General features: G+C 45.6%; 1 protein-coding gene and 1 pseudogene across 4 annotated transcripts in view; both read left to right on the forward strand.

Annotated features, from left to right (window-relative positions):
* Positions 1–22,039, forward strand: part of LOC127782030 (transmembrane 9 superfamily member 8-like) — a 32,990-nt gene extending 10,951 nt beyond the window's left edge. For 2 of the 4 annotated variants that reach the window (XM_052309104.1, XM_052309106.1), the window contains exons 2-7: positions 19,534–19,698; positions 19,790–19,899; positions 19,984–20,089; positions 20,165–20,277; positions 20,384–20,537; positions 20,663–22,039. In XM_052309104.1, the coding sequence (XP_052165064.1) occupies positions 19,534–19,698; positions 19,790–19,899; positions 19,984–20,089; positions 20,165–20,277; positions 20,384–20,537; positions 20,663–21,820 (1,806 nt within the window). In that variant the 3' untranslated portion in view covers positions 21,821–22,039. Of the gene's footprint in view, positions 1–55; positions 221–311; positions 422–505; positions 612–685; positions 799–904; positions 1,059–1,180; positions 2,555–18,094; positions 18,339–19,533; positions 19,699–19,789; positions 19,900–19,983; positions 20,090–20,164; positions 20,278–20,383; positions 20,538–20,662 lie in introns of those variants that run through there. The other 2 variants (XM_052309102.1, XM_052309105.1) reach the window with 2 other exon arrangements.
* A 214-nt stretch (positions 22,040–22,253) lies between these two features.
* Positions 22,254–25,399, forward strand: LOC127782031 (transmembrane 9 superfamily member 10-like; annotated as a pseudogene).
* The last annotated feature ends 22 nt before the right edge of the window (positions 25,400–25,421 follow it).

Here is a 25,421-nt window from a genome sequence, read left to right on the forward strand (position 1 = left end):
GAAGTCATATGTTTTAGATGTGCTCTAATGGACATATATACTACAATGCCTGCAGAAAGATCCACTTCAAGTGAAGGTGAACAAGCTGTCATCCACAAAGACACAACTCCCCTATTCATATTACTCCCTTCCTTTCTGCAAGCCAGATACGATAGTTGACAGTGCAGAAAATCTTGGAGAAGTTCTACGTGGTGATCGCATTGAGAATTCTCCTTACGTGGTTAGTACTGGACTCTGGTTTACAGATTATCTGAGTGCACTCACGTATTAATGTACCTAATTATCATCTATTTTACTTCTTTGGACTATAGTTTGAGATGAGAGAGCCCAAGATGTGCCAGATTGTCTGCAAAGCAACCATTAGCGATAAACAAGCAAAGGAGCTAAAGGAAAAGATAGAGGATGAGTACCGGGTGAACATGTATGCCTGTGTGGATTGTGTAGTTTGATTGAAATTTATTTTATATGATGGGTTCTGGAGTAACATGGTTAAATTACCTTACAGGATTCTTGACAACCTCCCGCTAGTTGTGCCTATTGCAAGGACAGATAGGGATGCTCTTGTTTTTCAGGGTGGATATCATGTTGGTGTTAAGGGTCAATATGCTGGAGTAAGTATCTGTGCTCAGCTTACCATTTTTTGTTTGGAAGGTGAGTAATGATCTTACAAAAATATATTTTGCAGAGCAAGGATGAGAAGTACTTTATTCATAACCACCTGGCATTTTTAGTGAAGTATCACAAGGATGAAAATTCAGATCTCTCTAGAATTGTTGGGTTCGAGGTCAAACCATTTAGGTTTGTTCACTTAACCTTTTCATGTTTGTTTCATACAACGTCTTTGACATATTGGGCAAATTTTTTATTAGTCCCTCATGTGCATTTACTAAATTCCCTGACTCAGTGTTAAACACCAATTCGAAGAGAAATGGAATGATGCAAACACTCGTTTGAGCACATGTGATCCCCATGCCAACAAAATAGTAATAAACTCAGATACTCCTCAAGAGGTTGAAGCTGGGAAGGATATCATATTCACATATGATGTTGGCTTTGAGGTGATATTTTCATGACATCTCTTCTTTTCTTTTGTACTGTGACTCTGTTCCTTCACAGCTGTTCTTCGAGTGTTATCTTTATTTAAACAATCTCTTTTGGTTTTCTTGGCTGGGTCTTGTAGGAAAGTGATATCAAGTGGGCTTCTCGCTGGGACACCTATCTGCTTATGACAGATGATCAAATTCACTGGTTCTCTATTGTGAACTCTCTCATGATCGTGCTTTTCTTATCTGGAATGGTGGCCATGATCATGCTCCGCACTCTATATAGAGATATCTCCAGGTACAATCAACTTGAGACTGAAGAAGAAGCCCAGGAGGAAACTGGTTGGAAGCTTGTTCATGGAGATGTGTTCCGCCCACCAACTAACTCTGACTTACTCTGTGTCTATGTTGGCACTGGTGTCCAGTTCTTTGGTATGCTGCTGGTTACCATGATGTTTGCTGTCTTGGGTTTCCTTTCTCCATCAAACCGTGGAGGATTGATGACTGCGATGCTGCTCATTTGGGTCTTGATGGGGCTGTTTGCTGGATATGCTTCTTCCCGACTCTATAAGATGTTTAAAGGATCAGAATGGAAGAGCATCACCTTGAAGACTGCTTTCCTGTTTCCGGGAATTGCTTTTGGTATTTTCTTCGTCTTGAATGCTCTTATATGGGGGGAGAAATCATCAGGTGCTGTCCCTTTCTCCACAATGTTTGCCTTGGTGCTTCTTTGGTTCGGTATCTCGGTTCCACTTGTCTTTGTTGGGAGCTATCTTGGTTTCAAGAAACCTGCCATTGAGGCTCCAGTGAAGACCAACAAAATCCCGAGACAGGTCCCAGAGCAGGCTTGGTACATGAACCCTGCCTTCACCATTCTTATTGGCGGGATTCTTCCATTCGGAGCAGTTTTCATTGAGCTATTTTTCATCCTCACTTCAATCTGGCTTCACCAGTTCTACTACATCTTCGGCTTCCTTTTCCTCGTGTTCATTATCCTCATCATCACTTGTGCGGAGATTGCAATCGTGCTGTGCTACTTCCAGCTCTGCAGTGAGGATTACATGTGGTGGTGGAGGTCCTATCTTACTTCAGGATCATCTGCGATCTATCTCTTCCTGTATGCTGGGTTCTACTTCTTCACCAAGCTGCAGATTACTAAACTGGTGTCAGGCATTCTGTACTTCGGCTACATGCTTCTGGCCTCATTCTCTTTCTTCGTGCTCACTGGCACAATTGGTTTCTGTGCCTGCTTGTGGTTCACGAGATTGATTTACTCATCTGTGAAGATTGAGTAGGCGCAGAGTTGCTATACATCCGGCTTCCAAAAGTTCTGTATGATTATTGTGGAGAATTGTGAGACGAGGATCAAAATCCACTTTGTATTTAACCCATTTTCGAGAAAAATTATATCGTAGTTCTTAGTTTATAAACCACTTATGTTCATTCACTATAAATGAGATGATACATCTTTGATATGAGGTTATATAAGGCTAGTTACGATTTTAGTTTCATATGGCAGAGCATATTTCTCAATTCTTATGGACCACTGTATACATTCATTTTATAATATACGGTTGCCGAATACTACTGTTTTCTGCATAACGTGCTTGGTAGTAATTGGTACTATCACCAGCAGCTGCTTTGCTCCGGTTTTTCTTTGGGTGAGTTGAAAAGTTGCCATATTGCTGTGTGACGTACGTGTAATCAGTCAGTCAGTTATTGCGGTCCAACCACGTATGCCGTGACCAGAGAAAACCAGTGCAGAAGGCACCGAAGCTTAGCTGCTCCTCCGCCGCCGTCCGCCGGCCAACTCGTCGTCGTACCGTGAGGCTTTATTGGCTCCGATGAGGCAGCGGTTGATGCTACTGTTCATCCACGAATTCGGCATCGGCTTCTCCCTCCTCAACGTCGCCGCCGGCCGACTCGCCGTCGTACCGTGAGGCTTTATTGGCTCCGATGAGGCAGCGGTTGATGCTACTGTTCATCCACGAATTCGGCATCGGATATAAAAGGGCATCCAAAACCTTAAAATAATCAAATTCAAGCTGTTCCCAGAAAAATCAAAATCTCAACACCTGATATCCAAAAACCTCCCATATGCCTCAAATGTTACCATAGACGACACGAGTTTGATATTGACGGCTAGCTACTAGATAAACTTGATAGCAGAAGAAAACACAACATGCCATGTTGCCATCCATTTGAACCAATCATATGATCTCTCTTGTTTTCTCAATCCCCATTTTGATTTATTAGTTTTACATAGTAGACAAATAAAGAGTAAATTGTCCCGGTATATCTGTGATGGTATTTTCAAACTCGTTGACGGATAAAACTAATGATACGGGGCGGGGGGGGGGGGGGGGGGGGGAGGGGGATTCTATAGTGTTATTCTTATTTTGATTTTCCATGCATGCATCATCCCGATCACTACTCCAATAATGTCAAAACTGCCAATGTATTAATTTCCTCCATATCTTCTATACTCTATACTTCTCATCAGTACTGCCACCACTAGAACAACGATTTTTGCATGTAGCCAAAACAAAACAGCAGTTGGACGTGGTGGTGGTGGTCATCATTGCAGGGAGGATTGATGCCGCCATTGCCACCGAGAAGCCGATCCGGAAGCCAGCTTTCCATGGACGCCGCTTCTACCACCACCTCCAGTGCCAACATTGTCACCAAGACCACCACGAGGAAGACGACCACAAACAGCGCGAGGAGGGTGCGCCCTTGCCACCATGACGAGGAGGAGGCCAAGACGAACCATCGCCAGATCCGCCGCCTCCGCCGCCCTCATTGCTAGATCCACCACCCTCGTCGGCGAACCGTGCGCCACGGCCGGGGGAGCACCACCGCTGCTCCCTTCCCCGCCAACACTACCGAGCCCCGCCGTTGCTGCCGTTCGGGTGAGGAAAGAGGAGCTCGAGAGAGGAAAAGGGAGGGAGTTAGGGACTTAGAAAAAACTGGTGTTTCAGTTTCCTTTTGCGTCTATTTAAATGCCACAACCAAATTTCACCATATGGCTTAAGAGGCCCGCCTGCAAAAATAAGGGTATTATTGCAGGCGGCCCTTTTAAGCCATCTGCTTTCAAAAATGGGAATAGGATATTCCCAGGCGGTCGGCCATTGGACTCCTCTCCACACAACAACTACACAGCCAGGCAATCATAGTCGAAAATAAGATCTTCCTGTGAAAATATATGTGTTCATTGTAGAAAATCGTTTTTTTTTAGTATGCCACCCATCATCAGCCGCAAGGAGAGAGATGAAGCAATGAGCAATGGCTGATCTTCTTCCAATGCTAGCTATCTACTGTGGCTATGAACAAGAAGGCAGACATATGGAAACAAACCTAGCTATAAAAAAAACAGGGAGAAAAAGATGCCTACTAAATTTGGGCATAAATTAAATAAAAAAAATCATTTACACTCTTTGAATGGAAAATATGAATAGGATCACATTTTTCCCAATACTTTTGTAGAGGAAGCTAGCAGGTCCTAGTCCTTGAACAGTAAAATACATTATGTAATGACAAATTTAATTAGTTTATCATAAATAAAAGAAAATGTTATTAGGGATGGAACTCTGCTAATTAAGGGTTGTTCGAGTTCAGGCTGCTCCTTAAGATCATCTCGGTGCGGTTTTATGGATTGGCGAAGCATGGTAAAAGAAGATTCAAAAAGCTTACTTTTCTACATTTTTTTGGAAAAAAAATACCTTTGTTTTGTTTTGTTGTTTCTTAGTTAAGATATTTGAAAACTAACGATTTTTGTAAGTTTTGTCTATGTATAGCATATCTATTTATGGTAGAAGGTCTGGGTTCTCTATCTATTATATTGAGACAGAGAGAGGGAGAGAACAAACAAGTGCAGTGCTTTCCTTCCCTCTTTTCTTCATTGGCCCGGTTCTTAGCATAAAACCGGCTATTGTTTGGTGAAGACAAGCGCTCACGAGCCGGCCTCCTTGGTCCTCCCCATCCTTGGTTGTATCGCATTGGAGGCATATGATTGAACATTGGCGGTGTTGCCCCCCATGGCATGTAGTAAGGAAAAGGATAACCCGGCGACGGCATTGGATAAGGCCCCCATGACATGTCTTGAGGAGGATGATATGTTGGTGATTCCGACCGTCTTGGTGAATGACCAAATCGCTCCCTAGGAGGTGATCTTGGTCTTTTCCCTTTATTGCCAGCTTTCTCACCACCTTGCTTCTCATACTTGTCCAAAAGCATATCGAAGGTCACCTTAGTCTTCTTAGGAGCTTTAGAACTCGAAGCTTCATTCCTATTCTCCTTCCACACGCCAACCTCCGGATTCTTTGGCACCATCATCTTTGGCCTAGTCTCCCCAATGACCACTCATTTCCCCTTAGTAGATGTAACGCACCGATTTTCTTTCGGGATTAAAAATCAATTAATAATGCATTTTCTAGAAATTAAATAAAAGTTAAAGCAATTTAATCAAGTGAAATAGTGAGGGAATTAAAAATTTTCTTTAAAAATCATTAGCCGAGAATATTTCGTAATATTCTCTGTGCCCTAGTATACCCTCCGGATTTTTCCGTGAATTTTCAGAGCTCAATAAGTAATTATAATTATACAAAGTTCAATTAATCAATTAAATAAAAAAGAAAAACAAATTTAATTCCCTCTTCTTCCTTTTGGGCCGACCCGGCCCAATCCCTCCTTTCCCCTCCTTGGCCCGCTTGCCCCTCTCCCCTTCCCCTCCTTCCCCCTCTCGGGACGTCGGCCCAGCTCGCTCCCCTTCGCAAGTCCGTTTGTCCTCCCTCTCCCGTTTTCCCCTCCCTCTCTATCTCCGACAGGTGGGACCCGAGGCCCCACCTGACATCCCCTTCCTCCGGCTCCAACCGCCCCCATGGCCGCCCGAGCCACCCCATGACGCCGCCATTTCCGCCCTCCTCCTCCACCCCGCGTGCGAGCCCACCGGCCGTGGGACCCCGTGGCCCCACGTCCTCCTCATCCCCACCTCTTCCCTCCAAAACCGCCACCCACACCCCACGATGCCGCCCACGCCACCAGCGGTTGCCGCCCTGTCTCCGCCTCTCCCGGGCTCGGTCCGACCTCCCCTCCCCTATAAAATCACTCCCCGGCCTCCCCTCTCTCATTTCCTCCAACTCCCGAGCTTCCCCGTGCCCTAAATCGCGCTCGCGACACGAGTCCGAGCTCCGCCGCTCGTCGCCGTGCTCCGGCCGCCCCATGCGGCTGCTCCTGGCCACCTCACGCCGCGCCTCCGCCTCCACCGCGTTCGCCGCACCGCGTGGAACCCCCGGCCGCCACTCCTTTTTCCCCCTTCCACCTTGAAACACCGTTCCCACCGTGCACCCAAAGCCGCCACCTCTTTCACCGCCTCCAGCCGCTCGCCACCACCGTCCTAGTCGTCGCCGCGCTGCGCCACTGCCACCGACGGCTTCGCCACGAGGTGCTGCACACCGGCCTCAGCTTCGTTTCCCCAAATCACCATCGCAACCGCCCCTCCACCATCGACCCGAGCCACCGCGACCATTGGCCGACTCCAGCCGTGTTGTCCCTCTGCTCCAGTCGTCGCCGACCCACGCCGTCGCCTCCCTCGGCTCCACAAGGACAAGGAGAACCTCAGCCACCTCTTCCCATCGCCGAAAACTCACAGGACGTCCGCTATCCCGTGCGCTGGTGAGCCCTTCCTCCCTTCTTTTCCTCTCCGGCCGGCCATGTCGTCGCCCCGTCCTCCCTAACACCTCCCCTCCCATCCTATGGTGCAGCTGCCGCTCGTCCGCCTCTTCCCGAGCTCCGCTTGTCGCCGGAGCGTCGTCGCCTCCCTCTACCCCGAGCTCCACCGTCGCTACCTCCCGTTGCCACCCCGCCACCGGCCGCCTTCTTCCGCCGTGTGGCGCTCGGTGAGAACTCCCCCACCCTTCTTCCTCCTTTCCCCTTCGCCGGCCGCCTCTCGTGCTGTGCACTGCTGCTCCTTGCGTCACCGCCGGTTGCCGCGCCGTCGCTCAGCCGAGCCGGCCCTTTGCGACGCTCGTGCGCCAGCCGCGCCACCCGACCGTCCGATCGGTCTCGGTCGATATGGGCCGTCGGGTGTGTGCCCGCGTGGCCCTGGTAGGCCGTGCCGCTAACGTGTGGGGCCCACCCCTTTGTGGACGCGGTCCACGCGTCACCCCTTGCTGCGTCAGCAGAGTCCATTTCCTTTGAGAAAATAATTAATAATTGCGCAATAAATCAATAAATTCTAGAAATTCATTTAAATGGCTCAAAACTTCTAAAATCCATATCTAATTCATTCGAACTCCAAATTGGGCCATTCAACTTGTAAAATTCATCTAAAATTGAGATCTACATGTTTGTTTACTTTCTATGTACTATTTACTTGGTTTTTATTAGGGTTTTTCCTCGATTTCCGTGCTAGCGTGTATAATCCGCCGTTTCGGAAATCCGCGGTCGCGAGGAAAAGAGTTCAGAAGATAAAAGTGAAGAAGCAAGGCAAGTCACACATTCCCCTTGAGCATTTTGATCCTACTTTACAAATGTTTTCCCGTTTGCAAATAAATATGCATGTTTTGCTAATTAAATGGGATCATGGTTTACCTATCTGCTTGCGTGTACCATGTTTACTTCATATCTGTCCTTTGTCAACCTTGGGTGATAAATCGACTAGCTTGTGTTACTTATGTTGACCTAGCTAGAATCATTTATGCTTAGCCATGCTTAATTACCACTAGCTCAGTTGATGAGATAATTGCAGTATTAGAACTTTTTAGTATCATGGCGAGCTGCGTGCTCGAGACATCAGACCATGTTCCATTGGTCGTAATTATCCAACTAAAATGCGACTGAATGGTGGGTTGTGGGTGCATGGTTTTGCTAGTCGCACCCATGGCAATTAAGGACCGGTTCGCGGGATGCACTGGAAGACTTACAGCGCTTGCCACAATTGGGAATGGGTAACTGCCTGACTTGAAGTATAGCTTTTCTCTAGCTGACGCATCCAGGCAAGGGTGGGCGTGATGGAGCGGGATGGGCCCTGCGACGGCCTTTGTCGCTTCCGGATTCACCTAGGCACGAGAGGGGACTGCCCGCTGCCTGCTGGGGGCGGGGGTGAAACCTGAGGTGTGGTGTGTTTGGTCAGAGGGGGTTATATGAAGGGTCTTGTCACAATCACTCGACATGGTGACGTATCCGGCCGGGCATGGTGACATGTCGGTGGATTGTGTCTTGTGGGTACAGTTGTGCACCTCTGGCCAAAGTAAAACTATTCGAATAGCTGTTGACGAAAAAATCGAACACACCGGCCTGAGAGATCTGCTTAGCTCCAGTGCAGGTCCAAATATGATGAGATGCGGGCGTGCCAGTCAGTTTGATCCTGCCACTGACAAGATATGCAAATAGTAGATCAAAACAGCCGATCGGCTGACAAGCCGATGGAGTAGTTCCAGCCGATAGCCGATAATAGCCGATGCCGATACCAGCCGATAGCGATAGGGTTTAAGCAATCGGCTATATGTCCAATGTAGATAATGATATAGAGGCAATCGGCTGATGATAATATAATATAACAATAATATAGTCCAGTAGAAACCAATCGGCTAGCAACGATATGATAGAATAATCACTGATCCGAAGGTTAAAGCGTACATCGGCTGGAGGTCCGATGCCATAAAATCCACAAATTAGATTAAACAGTGAAACCTTTGTTGCAATCGGCTAAATCCAACTTATATATATATATATATATATATGTAATCCTTATGAGCCGATGCAACGTCCAGATAACTTATCGGCTAGCACCCCGATAAAACATTAGTATGAACCTATCGGCTTCACAAGACATATTATCAACAACAATCTAGTAGGTCGAACCTAACCGATGCAGCATGAGATGAGATTGTATATGATAATCTAATACTCAATGAGCCGATAGATCTGTCTAATGTGAAGGATATAACAAATCTATTTATAACAGCATTGCGATTATAGAGATATATCGGCCAAGATAGAAGATCAGACCTAACCGAGACAGTTCCAACTAAACCGATGCATCTCTAAACACAATGCAACTAGAGATAGAATTGAGATATCAGATAGGCAAATATATCAACCAAACCAGAGCGATCCAAGAGATCGAAGCGATGCAGCCTTGAACAACACCAACGTAGCCGATAGATTCACCAGGGCCCGACGGAACGTAGGACTTACCCCTTCGCCGGAGATCGAAAGCTGATGCAGCCCCGCGTCAGGTGCCCAAATCCCGCCGGAAGATAAGTAAAAACCTCGATAAAGAGGGTGGCGATGCGCCGAGAGTATTGTTGATCGATAGATTGATAAATTACATAGACCCCGGGTGTACATATTTATACCCATAGGGAGATACTAGTCCTTGTCGGACAAGAAAGAAACTAAAAAGGAAAAGATTAAAGTCCCTATCGGACACTAAACAAACTTTCCTAAAGATAAAAGGAAACTAACAAACTATGCCTAATTAATAGATAAACTGTCATGTCGCATCCTTCTTGATCTCGGACTCTTCTAGATAAGCTTCCTTTAATTGATCCGACTCCACCAAGAACACGACATCGTGGCGACTTGACTCCCATCGGCTGATTCTAGAACTTTGAAGCCGATAAGTGGAGATTCAATGTTACCTTAATTAACCAATTGTTTTACTGTTTTGCGCAATAAATGTTTTACAACCACCTTTATGCAAATAGCCACAAACCGTCCTTGTATCCCCTTGCACATCTGCATTATTGGTGTGGCTTGCTGAGTAAGGTGGTTGTACTCAGCCTTACCATTGTTTCCCCTTTTCAGAAGTGTAGTGCTTCTAAGATGAAGACGGAGTTAGAGGACCAAGGCTCAGACCCTAGTTGAGTTTTGCCTGTAGAGTGGAGCTGAAGCCCTGTTAGGATCGCCTTTTTCCGCTGCTGCTGCTTTCATTTCGGTGTGAGGACTAAGTTCCTCTTCTATAATTATTTTACGCTTTATTTACATTTGGAGCTATATATTACTTGTTGTTTTATGTACCCTGGCTGGTCCTGTACAGGGATTTAATACACAAAATAGTTTGGAAATTTGGGCTAAATTTTTGGGCGTGACAGTAGATTCGGCTTGCTCCGGCCGAATCAACACCTTCTTATCATTGAAATTAATTGTATTTACCGGAAAAGCATCATGATCAAGCTTCATCTTGGAACCATGGGTAAACTTCAATCGTCCTTCATCTATGGCCGATTGAACCTGTCGTCGAAACACATTGCAATCATTAGTAGAATGAGAATAAGAATCATGCCATTTACAATAAGCTCGATGCTTCAACTCTTCTTGAGATGGTATGATATGGCCTTTAGGTAATCTAATTTTTTTTTCTTGCAAAAGATAATAAAAAATCTTATCACATTTGGCCACATCAAAACTATACTTAACCTCACTTTGCCGATCTTTACGAGGAGTCGGCATTAAATTAGAACAAACAAAAGGGTTATTTTTGTTAGTCCATGACCACTCAGCAACATGCATATCATGATCACCCTCACCATCACTATCACTAGCCTCGGGGTAATCAATCAAATTAACATTAGGCTTCTTCTCATATGGTCTAACAAATTTCTTACTATCCTTAACCCGGCTTTCCTGAGCCAGAGCCTTTTGCATAAGTTGACTAACATCAAGAAATTGTTGGCCATCTAATCTTTCTTTAATAGGAGCAATTAAACCATTAAAAGCAAGATCAACCAAATCCCTATCAGTTATATTCAAGCTATAACATCGGTTTCTAACATCCCTGAACCTCTTAACATAATCTATGACAGATTCATTATACTTTTGTTTAACCGATGTTAAATCAGATAACCTAAGCTCAGTTTCACCAGTATAGAAATAATCATGGAATCTTTGTTCTAATTGAGCCCAAGTATGAATAGAATTGGCCGGTAAAGAAGTAAACCATGTAAAAGCAATACCGGACAAAGATAAAGAAAACAAGCGTAATTTAAAAGTATCAGAACTATTAGCTTCTCCACATTGCGCTAAGAATTAACCTACATGTTACCATATGGTCCTACTATCCTCACCACTAAATTTGGTAAATTCGGGAACCCTATAACCACGAGGATATGGTACATTGTCATAGTAATCAGGATACGGTTTTTGGTAAACCTTAGCACGATTCCTAGCTTCAATCCCGAATTTATCCCTAATGATTCCACTAATCAATTCCTCCATATTATCAGGCCTATGTTGGTTTGGTGGTGGGTTTGGTGGCCTAATAGGTTGAGGTTGTGGCGCAATATAATTATATTGGCCATGCCTAGTATTGGTGGGATATCCCCTACTAGGATCATTATAAGCATTGGGAATATGTGGGGGAACTTGGGAACTAGCAACAACAGTAGATACAGGGGGATCAAATGTTCTAAGATGGTACAAATACGCGTTATTTGTAATAGGATCTACCCCCTGTATAGGAATAATTGTGTCGGTCTGCCCGGTCCAAGACCCGGTCTGACCGGTGTCCAGAGGTGCGGTCAGACCGGTCTGAGGTCCGGTCTGACCGCCGGGGTAATACCCAGTCTGACCGGCCATCTGGCAGGTCTGACTGGCGGCAAAGTCGCGGTCGACCGGCCATCTGGCCCGGTCGGACCGGCTGTATGAGCCGACTACCCCTCGCCGGTTTGTTGCGTCTTCGCCCCATCAGTTTTACTACTTATTTGATCTATAGGGGCTTGGCTAGCACTGGTAGAGGCTTTATCTTTGAACATAAAATCGACCATGAGAGAGCCGAATTTAGTCCTCAGGAATTCTTCACAACGAGTTTCAATAGATGCATCTAATTTATTATTTAAAGTAACCATAGATGAATCTATTGAATGTGCAATTTGTTGTTGGATAGATTGTGATAACTCTTCAGCACTTACCATGTCAAAAGTAGGTTTAGGCAATGATCCCGGCTTGAAAACCACACCTTGACGGGTCCTAGCACACGCCTTCGTCAATAGATCTTGAGTATACGCCTTAAGATGTTCATTCAAAGCTTTGCGTGCTCCCTCGTCAAGCTCCTCCAATGCGACTGGTATCACATTGCCCGGTTCCACCTCCGCCTTGGTTGATGGAAGCTTTGTCATGACGACGTCGAAGTTGAGATGCCTTTGAGCAGATTTCCCAAGCGGAGTCACCAAAAATCGTGTTGGCAACTTTTTGTGACAAGTTGACAGGCACAATCGTAGCACCTAAACGCCTTGCGGTGATCCTAGAGTCGCCAACCACCTCAATCTAGCAAAAGCTAAACCAAGATGGGTTTTGATAACTAAACCGGCTAGCGGAGCCGATTCTAGATAACTACCCGTCTCGTGGGCAAAACGGAAGGTTTTCAGGACAAACCTACAAAGAGGTGTCACACTCTCGCAGCGGCGGCGGACGATTTACGGCGCAAATCGACAAAGATGGACAAACTAAGAGAAAACTAAAAGCAATATGGAAAACGATCCGATTGATTGATTGTAGATTGAATTTTACAATGAACCGGCCTTACCCCCTTATATAAGGGTTGGTCTTGCTCTCTACAGGCCTTCTTCCACATCCAACTCGGGATAGAATCCAAAGGAAACCCGAAACATGCCTTCCCGAGCAAGGAAACCCGAGACCCGATGAAAACAGAACCGGACTCAGACTCTGCCGGTCAGACCGGCCACACACCGCCGGTCTGATCGGCCCTCACTCGGCGGTCTGACCGGCCAACATACGGCAGTCAGACCGGCCCAATCAGAGGAAAACCGGCAGACTTCAAAACTTTGGTAATTTTCCCTATTTTATCCCTAGGTGCCAAATTTGGGTGTAAATACTTCCCACGGGATTAAACAAATACGATACCCTTGGAATACTCTCGGGTGAAATGCTACAATGGTATATCCGTGCGCTTGCGGATGAACTCTGTAACCATAATATACCAGGAGTATTTCTGCACCATTGCTGGGAATTATATTTCTAGTAATGTCGTTAAGAAATACCAACAACTATCCGCAACTCGTGGAAAAGGAAATAAAAGATGAAAAGAAATAGTAATACGAATAAATTGGACGCGGTTCTCCTACCCCCACTGTAACGCCCCGATTTTCATTCGGGATTAAAAATCATTTAATAATCCATTTCCTAGAAATTAAATAAAAGTTAAATCAATTCAATCAAGTGAAATTATTGGGAGAATTAAAATTTTCCTTTAAAAATCATTGGCCGAGAATATTTTGTAATATTCTTTGTGCCCTAAATATCCTCCGGATTTTTCCGTGAATTTTCAGAGCTCAAGAAATAATTTTAACGATACAAAGTTCATTTATCAATTAAAATAAAAAGAAGAGCAATAAAATTTCCCCCTCTTTGTTTTTGGGCCGTCCTGGCCCAATCCCCCTCTCCCTCTCGGGCTCTCTCTCTCCCTCGGCCCAGCTCGCCGCTCGGCCCTCTCCTCCCCGAAGTCTACTTTGCTTCCCCAGCCGGCCTCCCTCTCCTCTTTGGCCGACAGATGGGACCCATGGGCCCACCTGTCATCCCCAACCTCAGGCCGGCAACTGTCGTTGCTGCCATGGCCGCCTAAAACCGCCCACGTCGCAGCCATTCCCAGCCTCCTCGAGCCCTCTCTTGCGTGGGACCGGAAGCAACCCCTCTACTCCACCTCCTCCCCCGTTTGGCCCCCACGATCCTACGATGCCTCGCCACTTCACCGGTCGTTGCCGCCCCACTCGGCCACGGTTCCCCCTCCACGAGTGTATATAAACAATTCCTGGAGCATCCTCTCTCGTTTCCCCATTTCGCCCGAACCCGCCACACTCCCCCTCGCTCTCCCCACGCCGTTCCCCATCGCCGCCGCCCGCCGGCGCTCTCCAGCCGCGCGCCTCAGCCGCCGCCGCCATCTCCGCGCTGCGCCGCTGCCACCGCCGGCTTTGCCGCCGCCCGGGCAAGCTCGTCCACTGCTCCATTTCCCCTCTTCACCTCCGAAGCGCCGCAGCCACGCGAACCACCTCTCTCCGCCGCCGCTACCGACTCCAGCCGCGTCACGCCGCCGCTTCGGTCGACGCCGACCCGCGCCGTTGCCTCTCTCAGCTCCGCAAGGACGAGGAGGACCTCGGCCGCCACCCCTCTTCGCCGGAAATCCGCCAGAGCTCCTCCTTCCTCGGTCGCCGGTGAGCTCCTCCTCATATTGTCGTGGTCGGCCGTCGTTACCGGTCACCACGCACCAGTCCTCCCCTCTCTAACCCCTCCTTTATCTTCCTCAGATCGAGGCCGAGCCCATCCGCCCCTTCCCGAGCAACGCCCGTCGCCGGAGCTCCGTCGCATCGTCTTCCTGAGGAGCCCCACCGCCGCCGGTCCTTGCCATCGGCTGCCCCTTCGCCGTCGTGCCCCTCGTTGAGCACTCTCCTCCCTCTCCCTTTTCCTCCCCTTCGTTAGCCACCTCCCAGGCGTCCTCGCGACGCGCTGCTGCCGACAGTGGCCGTCCGACCGGGTCACTGCTGCCGCTCTCCGCGCCCGCGCCATTGCCGGTGGTGCCGGGCAGCTGGTTGCCGCCTCCCCCTTGCCGCGCCGCGCCGCCGCTCTCTTGCGTGCGCCGCCGTCGCCCGCGTGAGCCGTCGCCGGCCGTCGCCGCAAGTGGCCGCGCCGCCGCGAGCCATCGCTCGGCCGGGCCGGCCTGAGCCGTGCCCGTGCCCTGCCGCGCCACCCCGTGGTCGCCCGATCAGCTCGGGCTGATCTGGGCCGTCGGTTCCCGTGGACCGGCGGTGGACCACCCCATGGTCCTGGTCCACGGTGGACCGATTCCCTTGACACGCTGACGTGTGGGGCCCGCTTGTCGGCGCCGGCCTCTTTGATGACGTCAGCGCTTAAGCCTTTTCCTTTGTAAAAATAATTAATAATTGCGCAATAAATCATTGATAACTATAGAAAATCATTTAATGGCTCAACAACTTCTAAAATTCATATCTAATTCATTCGAACTCCGAATTGAGCCGTTCAACTTGCAAAATTCATGTAAAATTAAGCTCTATATGTTTGTTTACTTTTTATGTACTGTTTGCTTGGTTTTTATTAGAGTTTTTTCTCGTTTTGCGTGCCAGCGTGTAGAATCCGTCGTTTCGGAAGATTGCGATCGCAAGGGGAAAGAGTTCAGAAGATCAAAGTGAAGAAGCAAAGCAAGTCACATATTCCCCTTGAGCATGTTGATCCCAATTTATAAATGTTTTACCGTTTGCAAATAAATATGCATGTTTTGCTAATTACATGGGATCCGGGTGTTACCTATCTGCTCGCTTGTGCCATGTTTACTTGATATCTGTCATTTGTCATCCGTGGGTAATAAATCGCCTAGCTTGTGTTACTTATGTGACCGAGCTAGAACTATATGCTTAGCCATGCTTAATTACCACTAGCTCAGTTGATGGGATAATTACAGTATTAGACCTTTTTAGTATCAGAATGAGCTGCATGCTCGAGACATCTGGCCATGCTTCATGCTCATATTTATCCAACTAAAAAAGCGACTGAATGGTGGGCTGTGGGTGTATGGTTTTGCTAGTCGCACCCATGGCGATTAAGAACCGGTTCGCGGGATGCCCTGGAAGAACTTATCATACTTACCACAAGCCAGCGTGGGCAAGGCTGGACTTGTAGTGTAGCTTTCCTCTAGCTAACGCATCCAGGCAAGGGTGTGCGTGATGGAGTTTGGATGGGCCCTGCGACGGCCTATGCGGCTTCCGGATTCACCTAGGCACGAGAGGGGACTGCCCGCTGCCTTGCGAGGAGTGGGGGTGAAACCTGAGGTGTGGTGTGCTTGGTTAGAGGGGGTTATGCGAAGGGTCCTGTCACGACCTCTTTCCGGTATGTCGTGGTGGCATGTCGGCGCACGGAAACGTGTCGTGGGACTGTGTCTTGTGGGTACAGTTGTACACCTCTGGCCAGAGTAAAACTATTCGAGTAGCCGTGCCCGCGGTTATGGGCGGTCGACCAAATTCACCGTGATTAGTCCCACCTTAATAAATCGACTCAATGCACTGTAGTTCAGGTGGGTTGGTTGGGCCTGTTCAACGTGGTGTAGCGTTGATCAGTGGAGATTTAATGTTACTTTAATTACTCAACTGTTTTACGGTTTTGCTCAATAAAATGTTTTACAACTGCCTTTATGCAAATAGCCTCAAGCCGTCCTTGTATCCCCTTGCACGTCTGCATCATTGGTGTGGCTTGCTGAGTACAGTGGTTGTACTCAGCCTTACTATTTTCCCCCCTTTTTTAGAAGTGTAGTGCTTCTGAACTAAAGACGAAGTTAGAAGACCAAGGCTCAGACCCCAGTTGAGTTTTACCTGTGGAGTGGAGCTGAAACCCCGCTAGGATCGTCTTTTCCGCTACTGCTGCTTTCTTTTCGGTGTGAGGACTAAGTGCCTCTTCTGTAAGTATTTACGCTTTATTTATGTTTGGAACTGTATATTACTTGTCGTTTTGTGTACCCTGGCTGGTCCTGGACAGGGATTTAATACACAAAATAGTCTGGAAATTTGGGGCTAAATTTCTGGGCGTGACACCCACCACTTCCAATTTCACTTGCTTAAGATAAATATAACCGTACAAATTTTAAGTATCTACGACTAATTATTCTTTCAATGGTAAACGATGTATTTGTCGATAATGAGACACCCATAGTGACTTCGCTAATACCAAAATATACCGATCTAGTTTTTTAGATGTGCTCATAGGGATAAGCAAGAGTGGATCCAATGTGGGTGTTGGGTCACTCGAGCCCCTGTACCACACTGAATCACCATTGAAAGAAGAAGAGATGGAAGGAGAAGAAGAGGGATATGAGGAATAGTGGGGTTTGGGTGTGGGGGCCGAAGGAGGAAGAAGGAGATGAGTCTCCCCTATATATGGCTGAGTTCTTTACCTCACTTTTCCAACTTATTTCTCTTGTTTTTCGCGCGCACGCTTTTCAAACTATTAAACAGTGTGTTTTTTGTAAAAATTTTCCATACGAAAATTGCTTTTTAAAATCATATTAATCCTTTTTTGAAAAAAATAACTAATAGTTAATTAATCATGCGCTAATGCCATGTCGTTTTGCGTGCCGCACCCCTCCTCCCGAACACAGCTAATCTAGTTCTAGATCCCTATTTGAAGATAGGGTGCATGTATGTCTGCGTTTGAACAACTTTTCTAAATATTTTAAAAAAACTTGGAAAACGAAAAAAAGGCCTGAAAATGGTATAGGAGCCATGTTTAGTTAAAAACAAAAATTTTCACACTGTCACATCGAATGTTTGGACACATGAATAAAGTATTAAATGTAGAAAAAAAACTAATTACACAGTTTGCGTTTAAATTGCAAGACGAATCTTTTAAGCCTAATTGCTCCACGATTTGATAATGTGGTGCTACATTAAACATTTGCTAATGATGGATTAATTAGGCTTAATAAATTCGTCTCGCAGTTTACAATCGAAATCTATAATTTGTTTTGTTATTAGACTACGTTTAATACTTCAAATATGTGTCCTTATATCCGAGGGGCGGGCCCACCTCAATTCAAAGGGTATTCAAAATGAATACCCAAGATTTTTAGACAAAAAAAAAATACATATATGAGATATATATTTCATATGTATATAGAGAAATAAAGAAAATAAACGTTATTGATCGAAAGAAGCCCAACAAGAAAACCTAGCAGGCTGGATCCCTCAAAATCGAACCCAATTATGCATGGTTGTCTAATTTGTGCATTAACCGTGTTGTGATGGCATGACGCCAATCGATATATACTTGGTTGGTAGATTGTACTGTATATGTTTTCTCACAAAGTATATCATAATAAATTAAGGAAATTGCTAAAAGCCTTGTCGCAAGTTCTAATTCAATAAGCAGTACTAAAATACTGTACTATTGATCATTCATACCAAATATTATGTTCGTGTTGTAAAAATTATTTTTTTATCCCCTTTACATTTTTAATAGCTAATCTCAAAATCCTGGGCCGCCCTTAGACGTGACAACCACACACACACACAAATTTTCGCCCAACAAACAAGGCCCCCAACTTGCCCCCAACACGACCGGTGAGCGTGAGTAGCAGTAGCAGCTCGAAAAAAGGACACGAGGAAGGGAGAGGGAGTTTGCCAGATCCGGATCCCGCACCAGATGCGCCCGCCGGCGATGCTCCGATGGCCCGCCGCCGCGGCGGCGCTCGCGCTCCTCTTCCTCCTCCTCATCGCCGCCGCGCCCCCCGCCGCGGCCTTCTACCTCCCCGGCGTCGCGCCCAACTACTTCCAGAAGGTCCGTTCCTCCTCCCCCTCCTCCTCCTGGTAATGGCTCCCGCTCCTGCGCTTGCTGGATCTCGGCGATCCCCTGGTGCAGATCCGGCTCCTCGTGATTCTAGCCCTCTTCGCTCTTCGGGGTCGTCCGTACGCGCCAAATCGTTTTGGCGTGATCTTTTTTTTTTTTTTTTGAAAACCGAAGCCAGCAAAGCTGGTGTTATAATTTTGGCGTGATCGTCGTCCTGTTCTTCCACACACACACACACACACACGTAGGGGATGCTGTTTCGTACGCGTTTCTGTGGATGTTGGTGGGGTTTGGTTGATGAGTGATGAATCTGTGTGCCGCTTGTCGCCAATGTTGAGAATAAACTGTATATTTTCAGTGCTGTTTGATGTAGGGGTGTGGCTGATCAGTGCTAAAGGCGTACCGACATTTGGTTAGGGATGCCTCTGTCATGTGGTTCTAGTTGCATGCCCGACATTTTGTTAGGGATGCCTCTGTCATGTGGTTCTAGTTGCATGCCTCTGGAATTCTGGATGGACATTAGCATCCTTAGATTAGATCCATTGTTTCGCAAGCCTCATCGCTGAGGCAAAACATGTTTCTAACCGAAAGCGAAGCAAAGGAGTTTATCACTTTGAGTGGAAAAAACTTCTGCAATGATCCTAGCATATGCATTTCGTATTATCCCTCTGAACATTTTCAGAACAAATTATATTGTTGACTATAGCTGTATTCTGTAATTTTTTCAAGCTTGCGCATTGAGTAAACACGCTCCAATTTTCAACATCTTCTCAGCCTCTCTATACCGTACCCTGTTTATCTTCTCTCGTCAATTGTTGCCAGTTGTGCGTGTATCCTCAATTTTGTCACTTACGAATGGCATGCATGTCCTTGCAACACCTGCTTAATCACCCTTTTACCCTTAATTTTTTTTGCTCTCTATCGTTCAGTCATTAGTTTTAAGAATGACTGTGCTACTAGGCATTTTCTAGGTTATTACATGTTTATTCTGTTCTGCTACGTAGAGAAGAAAACATCATGAAGGTGACTGAAAGAAAATATTTTTGAGTCTGTGAAGAAAAAAAATATCTAGTAATCTTAAAAAACATACATTTACATTAACCTGCCGTACTGACAATATCTTAAAAATATCTAGTCATATGTTTTGGATGTGCTCTAATGGACATATATACTACAATGCCTGCAGAAAGATCCACTTCAAGTGAAGGTGAACAAGCTGTCATCCACAAAGACACAACTCCCCTATTCATATTACTCCCTTCCTTTCTGCAAGCCAGATACGATAGTTGACAGTGCAGAAAATCTTGGAGAAGTTCTACGTGGTGATCGCATTGAGAATTCTCCTTATGTGGTTAGTACTGGTCTCTGGTTTACAGATTATCTGAGCGCACTCGCATGTTAATGTACCTAATTATCTTCTATTTTACTTCTTTGGACTATAGTTTGAGATGAGAGAGCCCAAGATGTGTCAGATCGTCTGCAAAGCAACCATTAGCGATAAACAAGCAAAGGAGCTAAAGGAAAAGATAGAGGATGAGTACCGGGTGAACATGTATGCCTGTATGGATTGTTTAGTTTGATTGAAATTTATTTTATATGATGGGTTCTGGAGTAACATGGTTAAATTACCTTACAGGATTCTTGACAACCTCCCGCTAGTTGTGCCTATTGCAAGGCCAGATAGGGATGATGTTGTTTTTCAGGGTGGATATCATGTTGGTGTTAAGGGCCAATATGCTGGTGTAAGTCTCTGTGCTCAGCTTCCTTTTCTTTTGTTTGGAAGACTAGTAATGATCTTACAAAAATATATTTTGCAGAGCAAGGATGAGAAGTACTTTATCCATAACCACCTGATATTTTTAGTGAAGTATCACAAGGATGAAAATTCAGATCTCTCTAGAATTGTTGGGTTCGAGGTCAAACCATTTAGGTTCATTCCCTTAACCTTTTTATGTTTGTTTCGTACAACGTCTTTGACATATTGGGCAAATTTAAGTTTAATCCCTCATATGTGTTTACTAAATTCCCTGACTCAGTGTTAAACACCAATTCGAAGAGAAATGGAATGATGCAAATACTCGTTTGAGCACATGTCATCCCCATGCCAACAAAATAGTAATAAACTCAGATACTCCTCAAGAGGTTGAAGCTGGAAAGGATATCATATTCACATATGATGTTGGCTTTGAGGTGATGATATTTTCATGGCATCTCTTCTTTCCTTTTGTACTATGACTCTTTTCCTTCACAGCTATGCTTCCAATGTTATATTTATTTAAACAATATCTTTTGGTTTTCTTCGCTGGGTCTTGTAGGAAAGTGATATCAAGTGGGCTTCTCGCTGGGACACCTATCTACTTATGACAGATGATCAAATTCACTGGTTCTCTATTGTGAACTCTCTCATGATCGTGCTTTTCTTATCTGGAATGGTGGCCATGATTATGCTCCGCACTCTATATAGAGATATCTCCAGGTACAATCAACTTGAGACTGAAGAAGAAGCCCAGGAGGAAACTGGTTGGAAGCTTGTTCATGGAGATGTGTTCCGCCCACCAACTAACTCTGACTTACTCTGTGTCTATGTTGGCACTGGTGTCCAGTTCTTTGGTATGCTGCTGGTTACCATGATGTTTGCTGTCTTGGGTTTCCTTTCTCCATCAAACCGTGGAGGATTGATGACTGCGATGCTGCTCATTTGGGTCTTGATGGGGCTGTTTGCTGGATATGCTTCTTCCCGACTCTATAAGATGTTTAAAGGATCAGAATGGAAGAGCATCACCTTGAAGACTGCTTTCCTGTTTCCGGGAATTGCTTTTGGTATTTTCTTCGTCTTGAATGCTCTTATATGGGGGGAGAAATCATCAGGTGCTGTCCCTTTCTCCACAATGTTTGCCTTGGTGCTTCTTTGGTTCGGTATCTCGGTTCCACTTGTCTTTGTTGGGGGCTATCTTGGTTTCAAGAAACCTGCCATTGAGGCTCCAGTGAAGACCAACAAAATCCCGAGACAGATCCCAGAGCAGGCTGGGTACATGAACCCTGCCTTCACCATTCTTATTGGTGGGATTCTTCCATTCGGAGCAGTTTTCATTGAGCTATTTTTCATCCTCACTTCAATCTGGCTTCACCAGTTTTACTACATCTTCGGCTTCCTTTTCCTCGTGTTCATTATCCTCATCATCACTTGTGCGGAGATTGCAATCGTGCTGTGCTACTTCCAACTGTGCAGTGAGGATTACATGTGGTGGTGGAGGTCCTATCTCACCTCAGGATCATCTGCGATCTATCTCTTCCTGTATGCTGGGTTCTACTTCTTCACCAAGCTGCAGATTACTAAACTGGTGTCAGGCATTCTGTACTTCGGCTACATGCTTCTGGCCTCATTCTCTTTCTTCGTGCTCACTGGCACAATTGGTTTCTGTGCCTGCTTGTGGTTCACGAGATTGATTTACTCATCTGTGAAGATTGACTAGGCGCAGAGTTGCTATACATCCGGCTTCCAAAAGTTCTGTATGATTATTGTGGAGAATTGTGAGACGAGGATCAGAATCCACTCTGTATTTTACTGATTTTCGAGAAAATTTATATCGTAGTTCTTAGCTTATAAACCACTTGTGTTCATTCACTATAAATGAGATGATACATCTTTGATATGAAGTTATATAAGGCTAGTTACGATTGTTAGTTTCGTATGGCAGAGCATATTATTCTCAATTCTTATGGATCTCTGTATAAATTCATTTTATTATATACGGGACCGAATACTACTGTTTTCTGATCATTTTTTACCCTTCCAAGATAGTATCACCAGCAGCTGCTTTGCTCCGGTTTTTCTTTGGGTGAGTTGAAAAGTTGCCACTTTGCTCCGGTTTTTCTTTGGGTGAGTTGAAAAGTTGCCATATTGCTGTGTGACGTACGTGTAATCAGTCAGTCAGTTATTGCGGTCCACCCAGGGGTCAACGGTCAACCACGTATGTCGTGGCCAGAGAGAACCAATGCAGAAGGCCGTCTCCTCCGTCGCCTTCGCTGTCGCCGCCGTCCGCCGGCCAACTCGTCGTTGTCATCTCCCAGCACTTCCGGTATCATATATGAGTGAGGCTTAGTGCTTCTCCCTCCTCAACGTCACCGCCGGCCGACTCGCCGTCGTACGTGAGGCTTTATGGTGCGCGGTGGCGGCGGTGGCCGCGCTGCTCGCCGCGCCACCGGTCGCAGCTGTGTTCATCCACGAATTCTACAAGGTACTGAATCTGATACGCTCTACATGGTATCTGTCTCCTTTGGAATTGATCTGCTGAACATTAATTGGTCTAATCTTCTGAATTGTTGGCTTTGTTTCTTGTGTTCATTTTCACAGGGAGATGAGGTTTTGGTGAAGGTGAACGAGCTGATGTCCATCGAGATTCAGATCACCTACTCGTACTACTCACTTCCCTTCTGTAGACCTGACAATCTAACTGAAAGTGCTCCGACTCTTTGGCAACTTCTCCATGGTGATCGCCAACAGAGGTCCCCTTACCAGGTTAGTCACACACTGCCACCTGCCAGGGTTTTATCTTGGGTTCTATCATTTTTTTTTTGTCTGTGAAGATCTTGGATTATCATTTTTGGACTGCGAATTGATGATCCAACTTTGCGTTTTCACTGTAGTTTGAAATGAGAGTGCCCAAGAAGTGCCAAATTGTCTGCAGAGTGCTTGTTGGAGAAAAAGAAGCGAAGGAGCTGATGGAGAAGATGGAAGATGAGTACCGTGTGAACATGTAAGGATTGTAGAGGTTAGATTTACATTTTCTAAAAACACCGCAAAGTTTGTGAGAGATTTAATGAAGTTGAATTACAGGGCTCTTGACAACCTCCCATTAAGTATTCCAATCAGAAGGTTAGATAAAGATGATTTTTTCTATCAGCATGGGTACCATATTGGTGTAATTGGCCAATTCTTTGGAGTGGGTTCATCTTCTCAAAACTCTTTTTTTTAGATGAAAGATCATTATATTGATCTTCTCAAACTCTTTATTTCGCTAAAATCTTTAGTTAAAAAGACCCTCATGCATAAGCATTTTTCCGCAGGAGGAGCATAAGAGGTACTTCATCCACAATCACTTATCATTTTTGGTGAGGTACAAGAGGGATATCGACACAAGTGCTTCTACAATAGTGGCATTTGAGGTCAAACCATTCAGGTTTTGCCAACTTTGCTTCCCACATTTTATTCAGCATGAATGAGTACCATCTTTACCGTTCTTCTGGTTAATTTCCTTTTGTCCCAGTGTTAAGCACCAATATGAAGCGCAATGGAACGGTGCAAACTCTCGTCTGAGCACATGTGATGCTAATGCCAACAGGTTCATCTTATCCTCTGATTCTCCACCGGAGATTGAAGTCGGTGAAGAAATCATCTTCACCTATGATGTTAACTTTGAGGTGGCTTTCATCCTTCCCTTTTATCATCCTTTCACCTGTAAATTGTATCTTCTCCCTAAAACAGACATTAATCAGATATTAAACCTTTCTCTAATGATTTATCACATGCTTGTGCTACTGCTGTTACAGGAAAGTGATATCAAGTGGGCTTCTCGCTGGGATGCCTACCTGTCAATGACAGATGATCAGGCTCGCTGGTTTTCCATTGTTAACTCTCCTGTTACCCTGATTGGTCTTTCTGTTGCAATGGCCATGACTATGCTTCGAAGTCTGCATAGAGATATCTTTAGATACAGCAAACTTGAAACCCAGAATGAGGCTCAAGTGGAAACCGGGTGGAAGCTTGTTCATGGAGATGTGTTCCGGCCTCCATCCAACCCTGTCTTGCTCTGTGCCTATGCAGGGAGTGGTGTTCAACTATTTGGTACTCATCACCGTAGCCTTCGCTGCGCTGGGCTTCTTTTCTCCATCAAATTCTGCAGGCCTGAGAAATGTTGTGTTGCTCACCTGGGTCCTGATGGGGATGCTTGCTGGCTACACCTCTTCTCGCCTCTATAAGATGTTCAAGAGCGGTTCAGAGTGGAAGCATATCACCATGGCAACAGCTATCCAGTTCCCGGGTTTCACTTTTGTTATCTTCGCAATCTTGAATACTCTTCTACAAGATGAGAATTCATCAGCCACAGTTCCTCCAACCACAATGTGTGCCTTGGTCCTCCTCTAGTCCGGTATCGCGCCGCCTCTCGTGTTTCTTGGAGGATATCTTGGGTACAAGAGACCTGCCATTGAGCCTCCGGTGGAGATCAACAAAACTCCACGAAAGATTCCCAAGCAAGCATGGTACATCAGCCCTGTGTTCTCCATCCTCATTGGTAGTATCTTTCCATTTACAATTGTTTTCATTGAGCTCTTCTTTGGCCTCATCTTCATCTGGTATCACCAATTCTACCGTGGATTTGGGTTCCTCCTCATCACGCTTGTTCTCCTCCTCGTCGCCTGCGCTGAAATCTCCGTTGCGTTTTGCTACTATCAACTGCGAAGCGGCAACTACAAGTGGTGGTGGAGATCATTCCTTACACCAGGATGTTCTGCAGTCTATCTCTTCTTATATGCGACATTCTTCTTCTTCGCGAAGCTGAGCATTGTTAAGCCAGTGTCAGTCATGTTCTACTTTGGATACATGCTTGTCGTCTCATATGCCTTCTTCCTGCTTACAGGCACAATTGGTTTCTTCTCTTGTTTCTTCTTCACAAGGTTTATTTACTCACAGAGGGCATTTGGATGAACTTGAGATTAGAATTTTGGAATTGGAATTAGAATTCTGCTGTGATTGTAACTCCAGTTTGTTACAGTCACCTCTGTGTCCTGGAACAGGAGAGCTTGTCATGGCAATTCCATTCCAGTTATTCCAAGTCCCAGTGATAATTTTTTTTCCAAGCTAAACATGAAGATGATAGTATAGCATGTGTGCTACTATGTCATTTCTGGTTTTGAATGTTGAGATGTGTATAGTTTGGGCAGAAACTTCTCTGTAACTGTTTTATAGTTCACAAAATGGAACATACTTAGCCTGTGTGGTAATAATCCTGTGTGGTAATAATCAGTTGATAATCAGTTGGAGCATACAATGTGAAAATTCAAGTCCAAAAATGG

This window comes from Oryza glaberrima, chromosome 8 (genome assembly GCF_000147395.1).
Source record: "Oryza glaberrima chromosome 8, OglaRS2, whole genome shotgun sequence".
Lineage (NCBI taxonomy): Eukaryota > Viridiplantae > Streptophyta > Magnoliopsida > Poales > Poaceae > Oryza > Oryza glaberrima.